This window comes from Myotis davidii, unplaced genomic scaffold, assembly GCF_000327345.1.
Source record: "Myotis davidii unplaced genomic scaffold, ASM32734v1 scaffold395, whole genome shotgun sequence".
Lineage (NCBI taxonomy): Eukaryota > Metazoa > Chordata > Mammalia > Chiroptera > Vespertilionidae > Myotis > Myotis davidii.
Genome location: NW_006287904.1, coordinates 3,655,562 through 3,664,359, shown reverse-complemented (window position 1 = coordinate 3,664,359; position 8,798 = coordinate 3,655,562). Strand labels below are relative to the sequence as shown.

The following is an 8,798-nucleotide window of genomic DNA, read 5'->3' as shown; positions in this document are numbered from 1 at the left end:
AATCCCCTCTTCCTGCCAACATGAAAATAAGTACACATATTATTCATTCTTTCAACACTGTGAGTATTTGCTATGTAGTAGAATCATGCTGTATTTCTTTTCTAACTCATAATTTGCATTTGGAAACATTAACACATTAATTCTAAGTGTTTACTAGCTATAATTCATAAAATAATATATGATGACTATGAAGTATTAGATTTGTGTCTAAAATACGAATAATGTCAAATAAAAGAGTAAATTTGGGTGGCGCTTTCCTTGTGCAATGGCTTATAGAGACAGGTCAGTCAGGGCTAAGAACGTGCTGTCACATTGTCTAATGATGGCAGAGCAGCAGCATGAGCATCACCGGTGAGTGTGCTAGAAATGCAGACTCTCAGAATGCACCCCAGAATTACTGCATCAAAATATGCATTGAGCAAGATCCTGGCAGGTACACATACACATTAGAGTGTGAGGAGCACTGGCATCCGAAACCCTCCCTCGAAAACCACACCCCACATGAGAGGGTGGGCACAGCATTTACAAGCTCTGTTAGGATGCTTTAGAGACCTCCAGTTCAATTGCTCTACCTAACAAGACAAAAGGCGCTTTGGACTTTCGACTCGTCTGTGCCTCTCTGAAACAAATGTCCTATTGTATAGTTTGTATTTTTGACAGGCAGACCCCCTCAAACTCTGTATCTCTTTCTTGAGGAACACACAACTGGTTTTCAGGGTATTAGAATGAAGGTTTGAATCAATGCAATCTCTATCTTAATGGTCAGAGAATGTCTCAGAATGACTCTTGGATCATGCTGTTATCCTATCACCATTAGCAAAGTAAAACCAACAGGATCTACACTCCCTGACCTGGCTTCCTCTTCCCTCCCCATCCCTCTGTATGCCTTGCTTGCTTTTACATGGATTTGCGATCTTTATCTCACCCATCATTCTTCTCTCTGATTAACACAACAGAAAGCCTGGGGGAAGGCTTATTTCCATCTTCTCTGTCAGGGCAGGGGGAGATGATGGTAAAGCTCCAACTTCTCTGTAATGAAGGGTGGGGAGAGGGGTGGTCATAACATATATCCAAGTTTCCTGGATAGTTTCACTTCTCTTTCTGTGCTCTCCTTACAACCCGCATGTTAGATGATACCGAGTTCTCAAAACTGAGTGATTAAACTCCATTTCTATTTCTACTATTCAGATCTCATGATGGCTGCTGGACAGAGTGTCAGAGCAAGTCCAAGGGAGACTTCTGTTGAAGAGTGAGAAAAGAAGCTCGAAAACTTCTAAAGACCTCACCATTGTCTCCTGCAAGAGATTCAAGTCCACAGGCTTAAGAAACCTGGCAGAAGCCACGTGAGATTTTGCAATCTGCTGCGTTTTTATAAGAGGATCTTTTCATGATTTCTTTCTGAACTATACTTTGAAAAGTAAAACATTTGCATGAAAAATGTTCAATAAAACTGGCTTTTACCCTCAATGACTCATTCAGCAGATGGGTGGGAGGAGGGGGGATTTTAAAAAGCAGAGGTGAGAGGCATCTTGACAGTTTTCAGAATCCACACCAAATGACTTACTGCAGATATAAGTTCACCCAATTCATTAAAATTCACCCAAGTTCTGAGGTTTTTCGCCCTTCCTGCTCTGCAGCCATCTTCTCTTTGTATATTCTATTGTCATGATACTTAAGATGACGGTCTATTCGGAAAGCAGAGCTGTTGGGTTGTCTGTTTAAACAGTTATCCACATTATTATTCTACCTCAACCTAAAGTAATATTACCTGGCATTAAGCAGCGGTATTGAAAGCTTGGCAAGTAAGAGATATAGGCAGCAACTTGTAGGAACTTACATATCAGCTATATATGGTCAGAGGGCCTTTGCCTTATAGACTATTTCTATGGAATGTTTCTATATTATTTTAGGGAATGAAACCAAATAATAACATGTTCTGAATAACTCCCAACCTGGGTCTTTGGGGATACTGGGGACAAACTTTGCCTTGAGATTCATTTTAAAACTTTTAGAAGTCTTATAATTGGAGTCATGAACATGTACCTCTCAGTAACTGATAAAACTAGTAAATAGAAAATCAGCAAAAGTATCTAAGTTCTGAACAACAAAATATGATCAGGATTTCCTTAACATGCATAGAATGCTCCACACAACAACAGCAGAAAGCCCATGAAACATTCCCCAAGATAGACAACATCCCAGGCCATAAAACCAACTTCAACAATTTTATAAGAATTTAAACAATGCAGAATGTGTTCTTTGACTATAACAGAAAATCTCTAAACCCACTCAAAAAATTAAAAACACCTAGCATATGTTTATGTGTAGCATATTCATTTTGTGTGGACACAGCTAAAGCAGAGCTGAAAAGGAAACCCATAGCACTAAATGCTTACATTAGAAAAAGTTTTCAAACCAATAATCTAATGATCTCCAGAAACTACAAAAAGTAGGGCAAAACCTAAAGGTAAATGTAGAAGTCAACAAAATTGAAACAGTTAAATAATAGAAACAACCAATGAAACAAACAGCTAGTCCTTTTGCAAATATCATTGAAATTGATAAAGCTAGCAAGACTGACAAAAATAAAACGAGAATTTAAAAATCACCAGTATCAAGAATGAAACAGGGTATCACAACATATCCTGTAGCTATTAAAAGGATAATACATACTGCTAACAACTTAGATGAAATAGACACTTCTTCAATTACCACAAACTACCCAAAGTCAGCAAAGGTGTGATAGTCTGAGTAGTCCTATAACCGTAATTAATTGAATCCATAATTAAAAAGCTCTGGAAATTATCTTCAAATATAAAGTAAACAATAATGTATCCAAAAATCTCCAGGCCCAGATGGTTTCACTGAAATATTCTACCAAACACTTTATCACCGACTTTACACAATTTCTTTCAAAACTGGTTAACCAAGAATTTGCATACATATATGCATAACCCATACACACAGACAATAGTGTGGTGAAGGCCTGGGGTGTGGGCTAGAAGGGGTCAATAGGGTAGGAAAGGGGACATCTGTAATACTTTCAACAATAAAGATAAATTTTTAAGAATTAAAAGAGAAACACTTCTCAATTCATTTTGTGATGCCAGTATTATTCTGATACCAAACCATGATTTATCATCCATCCCCAAAAGCCCATTTATAAATGCGTATACGACCTTACAAGCACATTTTAGTTTCTTTTAGGATATGGCCACGATTTTGGAGAGCCAAGAATGACACTACATGTATTTCCTTTTAAGTGGAGTTGGAGCCACTATCTTATAGGAATTCTCCCTGCCCTTTCCAATGTATGATTTATGCATAAATGTTCCCGCCATCTGCTGTCGTCCAGCTCTGGGAAGTCATGTGGAAGCTCATGGTGCATTGGGAAGCAAAAGTCCAGGTTCCTGATATGTTCTGTTCTTAAGCCAACTTGTGCATTGGAATAATTGTCATCTGCTTCTGTAACATGGTTATTTAGTTCCAACATGCACGTTGCTATGTGCTCATCCACACCACCAATGAAGACAGAACCAGTAACTGTGCTTAAGTTGTCACCATGAAGTGGTTAATGAACACCTGGCTGCTCCTTTCAGCTCATCAACCTTGGGACCCAGAGTAACTTATTCCACCTTTCCGGGCGACAGTTTACCTGTCTGTAAAACAGGAGTACTAATAGCTGTATTTCCCTTATAATTTTGCGGTGGGGAGTAAACATTGCAATGTTGATAAACACTAAGTATAGCAACTAGCCCATAAGAGAACCTGATCTCATGGTGGATATAATTATTGCTAACATTTCTATGGCCTTAAAGATGTTATTGATTAAGAGTAAAAACAGTGAGTAGCGGCAGCTCATCCCAGGTTAACCCCTGACTCTGTTCCCAGGCCTCCTTTTCTCTGACTTCTTAGTGAGCCAAAGCAGTCCAACCTAGGCTCATTTCCCCTCCGAGGCCCTTCCTTGTTTCACTGTCCCCAGCTTTAATAAACATCCTATAAAAAAAGACAGTAAAACCATAGCGACATCGGTGTTAACTAAAAGCAGTATAACTGACAAGATGGACTGGAAGGTTTGTTCCTCAGCACGTCATTTCAGTATCTGGCTACTGAGCAAAATCTGTTCTCTAGTAAGACACTCTCACATCCAAATCTTTCAAAGCCAAAATGATTTGAAAACCATAATTTTTTTTTTTAGTTCTAACCTAACTGCTTGTCTATGGAGTCTTGGTTATCAACAATTAACTCAAATTGCCACCTCCTCCACTGTTGTGGGTACCTGCTAATGCCAAATTGACAACAATCAATTTCTCCATTAGAGAGATATAAATTAAAGGCTTTACTCTTCCCTACATAGGTAGCTACAAAGTTCAAATACCATTTTGCATGCCTGCTACTTAAGTTCTCCAAAATTTTTAACATTCACGGCCTTTATTTATAGTCATCACCAACAGAAGCTGCTCCTGCCACATGCTTAGCACCTTGATCACCCATTCGCAGAGTAAGGGGTTCAAAACCACCCACAGAAGGCTCTTATGACCCCTCGGTGGGCCCCAGTGTCACTTAAGTGTTCCTATTAATCAATTATGGAGCATCCAATTCACTTTCTAAAATTCCACTATGGATACTCTTCAGGCTTAAGAAAGATATAGTAACTTACAGCAATTTGAGGGACATTTTCTATTGTAATTAAATAAAGATTAAAAATGATGCCAAGAAGCAAATTAGGATTAAAATCTCATTTGGCTTCAGCTGACATAACCTTGTCTCATTCTAATGCTTAATCACATGATAGCTGGATTTGCTATTCTACAATCTGGTGTCCGTGACAGTAGAAGATGGAATAGAGTGAGACCCAGGATGCAAACCTGTAGGAGAGGGGCGGAAGAGTGAGGCAGGGCATTGGGGTGTGCCATGCCAACACTGGTTCAAGGTCAACTTAAAGACAGAGAGGGCCTATCTTTGAGCTCCTTCAAGAAATGTTTTTATAGTTATCCAGAGAGGCTATGTCCTCCATGAGGTAACCCACTGACAAAGAGTTGCTCCCCCAAACAACTCTGCCAATGTCCCTTTGAAAAGTCTCAGCCAGTGTCACTGAATCAGCAAAAGGGCCGCCACCTGTAGGACCGGGAGCCACGCCATGTGTTGTCACAAGACATTGCATGAGTGGGGTCCTGGATTTTATTAGCAGAGGCGATTCTCAGAGAGGCCAGAGGACATCATCTGCCTCCCCAAACATTCAGCAAATTCAACGCCACAGTGGGAACTGCATTGGAGTTTAGGTCTGCTGTCACCTGTGATGACCACAAGAACTAGTTGCTCAGAGGTCTCGGTCCACGTGTGTATACTGATGTTTCACTTCTGGAGGAAGCACTGTTCATGTATCATTTCTCTCTTCTCACCTCCCCAACCACCCACAAGACCACATTTGCTGCCACTCACTTCCTTCATACCTAAAGCACGTGCTTCTATTTCGAGCACAATACTGCTTCCCAGGGCATTCTTCTAATTGCAATGTCATTCTCTCGCCTTGGGGTGGCATTTCCGTGATGAGGTGGGAACACGGGGCTAGTCAAAGGCACCAGGCTGCCACAGAACATGTTCTAGTGCTCTCTGAGAGGGGGAGGACTTCTGCGTCCCTAAATTCTCTCTCTCTCTTGTAAAAAGAGATCACATGTTCTAAGGAAACCTGAAGCTTGCTCCTAACCTGAGTCTGCTGCCCAGTTAACACATCCATCCAACTTTCTCAGCCCCTCACATGGACCCAGAGATTACAGGTTTCATGGGTTCCAGAACATACATAACCACATTCCTACACATCAACTGCACTCTAACACAAGACTGAAATATCTGTGTAGAAAACTGTTGCACAATGGCACCAAACAAAATTCAAAAATATTTGTATAATTAGCGAGATGCACCTTTCTCCTCCTAAAGGCATTAGGAACCAAAAGCAAGACTTCACCATGGCCTTCGGACCAATAGCTAGAAAATTATGAATAAGTTAATTCTTTGATACGCATTAGCCAAAGAAAACAAGGTAGTGCAGAATGCAAACAACACATTACCGTAGTATATATCGAAACGGATAACACAGTTACCACCAGATGATAGAATAACTTTTTCCAACACTCAGAGAAAATTGTACCAAATGCTCTTTTTCAAAACAACTAAGTTTTTGAAACCTTTCGTTTTCTTATTACTGAAAAGGCATAACATCAATTCAGAGGTCAACAGAGAATGTTTCCCAAACTGGCACAGTGTTGCAACAAGACAGCCTCTGGTTGGATGCTACACATTTCTCTAATTCCTCTCCCACAGCCTTTAAATGGCCACGAGGTGAACTGAAGACCACACGGCTCTCCCAAACACAGAGGAATATAAACATTGCTCCAATCTGACAAAATGCTGCTGGTGTCAGCGTGAGTGATGTTGGGGTGGCTGTTACTGGTCTCAACCCTCGGCAAGAACTATACTTTCTATCACAGCTTATAACAACGGTACATCTTCTGTGTGTCTCACACACACAGCTGTAGCTATTATATACACACACTGAGTGCAGAAATCCGGTGACAGACCATGGAACAGGCATGGATGAGCAGCCCTGGCGGGGCACTGCTCTCACAGGACCTACTTACGGAAGAAAGGCAGGGTCCCCAGTCCGGCGGTCTGGTCTTCAGCATGACAGTGAGCCCTGCGGCGCAGTCAGCAGGAGGGACAGACACCTCCCCCCAGCACCGGTCCCCAGCCCTGCCAGGCCGCCGCTGCTCTGTGGGTCCCGGCATCCCGTTAGGAGTGTGACACAGTAGGGAAATAGACCGGTTCACTGTGAGACCTGCTACTCACTCTCGTACAGTGCATCGGCCCCCCTTCCCACTGCACAGTGGCTGCCGAGCTCCGGCCTGAGGCGGGTGGCCCTCGGGACAGGGCGCCGTGGAGTCAGAGTTGCACCAGGACACAGGCTGCAATGCCAGTGGCCTCCTTCTAAAGACAGGGCTGTGCAGGGCGGGGCAGCAACAACCTGGCCTGGTCCCCTAGCCTTAGGGACTGGGGAGGAATTCTCTTTAAGTTGAAATAGAAAAAAAAAAAAAGTCTGAACTAGGAAGATAGGGGTATGGTGGTCTCTCTGCTTCAAAATTAACTAAGAGGATTCCAGACTCGTTGGTAGAGACTGCGCTTAGCATGCACGCCCGGGGTTGCTGAGTGATGGAGCTTCACCTTCTGGTACCTGTTACTTTCCCGCACAGAGTTCATCAAACACCCCGTTATCTTCCCCGGGAAAGGGCAATGAGCTGGTTTAAATTGCTGCACTTGAATATTCATCCGGAGGGGACAGCGGAGAGATTTACGTGCAGAAAGTGGGTTAGAGGAGATGGGAGACAGATCCAAGTACCTGCTTGCTGTGCTGTCTGCGGCAGCTGCTGCCCCCTCTGAGCACTGTACTGGACCGAGGCCACGGGCCGGTACTGCTGCGTGGTTGAGGTAGGGTACTGACCAGACGGGTAGTAATATATGGGCATCTGTGGGAGGAAGGGAAAAACAGCAGGCATGACAACTGTAGATTAAGTAAAGTTTTTTAAACGTAAAATATATTGTCATCTTATGACATACTTGTAGTAGATTATAAACACAGCCGTCAAAATCTTCCCTAAACCTAGGCAGGTGTACATGCTGCCATCCCATGAAGAGGGGGAATCAGTTTCCCACGCCCTTGAATCTGAGCTGGCTCTGGGGCTGTAGTACATTCAGCCCCACGAGGCAGAAATGATGACTTTGAAGACCCCTTGAGAAGACTTGCAGCTTCCACTTTTGTGGGAGGAGAGCCCAGGCACGAGGACAAGACTTCCGGCTACCCAGCTGGAGAAGACCAGGGGCGAGCAGAGGCACCCCCGTCAACAGGCTACTACACCAACGTTCCAGGCATGGGGGTGAGGCCATCTGGATGTTCCTGCCCAGGTCATGTCACTCCAGCCAATGCCATGGGCAGAGAGAAGAGCCATCCCTGCTGAGTCCTGTTCAAACTGCTGACCTAGTCGTGGTGGTGGTTTTAAAACACTGAATTTTGTGTTTTATAAAAATGAAACAAATACGCATGACAAGTCAGACAAAACTGACCTTCAAGGTATTAAATAGTTCATTCTCTGCACAAGTTTAACGTGTTTCCATGTCTGCCCATGGACTGCATCTCAAGAGTTCTTTTCATTGGTCTATAGTTGAGTAATCAATTCTAAAATGTTTACTAAAATCATTTAAAATCACTATGGGTTATAACCTATACTTTCATCTTTATTTCTTCTAAAATAGAAATTCATGGATGTCCAAACTGATCATGAATAATGAACACCTATTTTGTTTTCCCCATTCCTCTTTCTATTTTTAAGTCTATTGAAGGGGGAATAAAATGATTTCTGTTGCAGACATACCAGGGGCTCTGAGCTGTCTTTGCTCTAGCTGTCCACTAACTGAAATTCCTTCATTGAGGAAGGACTTACTGTATTTGCCAGCGTATAAGACGATTTTTTGGCCCTGACAAATATGCCTCCAAGTGGGGGGTCGTCTTATACGCCAGGTACACTTCAGATAGACTGCCTATAGTACTTGCCCCGTGCCATAGTGGCCTCCCGATGCCTGCCCACTTCATTCCACATACCGTTCAGGCATCAGCAGCGCTGCTGGGTGTATGCTCGGCTGTTATGCGATTTTGCTGTTATGCGATTTTACCACACTCGCAAAATCGCACACAGCCGACCATACACCCAGTATGATAGCGCAAAATCGCGAATCGCGATACCATACTG

General features: G+C 42.9%; 1 protein-coding gene across 13 annotated transcripts in view; it reads right to left on the bottom strand.

Annotated features, from left to right (window-relative positions):
- Nucleotides 1-8,798, bottom strand: part of ARPP21 (cAMP regulated phosphoprotein 21kDa) — a 144,840-nt gene that overhangs the window by 38,956 nt on the left and 97,086 nt on the right. For all 13 annotated transcript variants that reach the window (XM_006759607.2, XM_006759610.2, XM_006759609.2 and 10 more), the window contains one exon: nt 7,394-7,520. In XM_006759607.2, the coding sequence (XP_006759670.1) occupies nt 7,394-7,520 (127 nt within the window). The remainder of the gene's footprint in view (nt 1-7,393; nt 7,521-8,798) is intronic.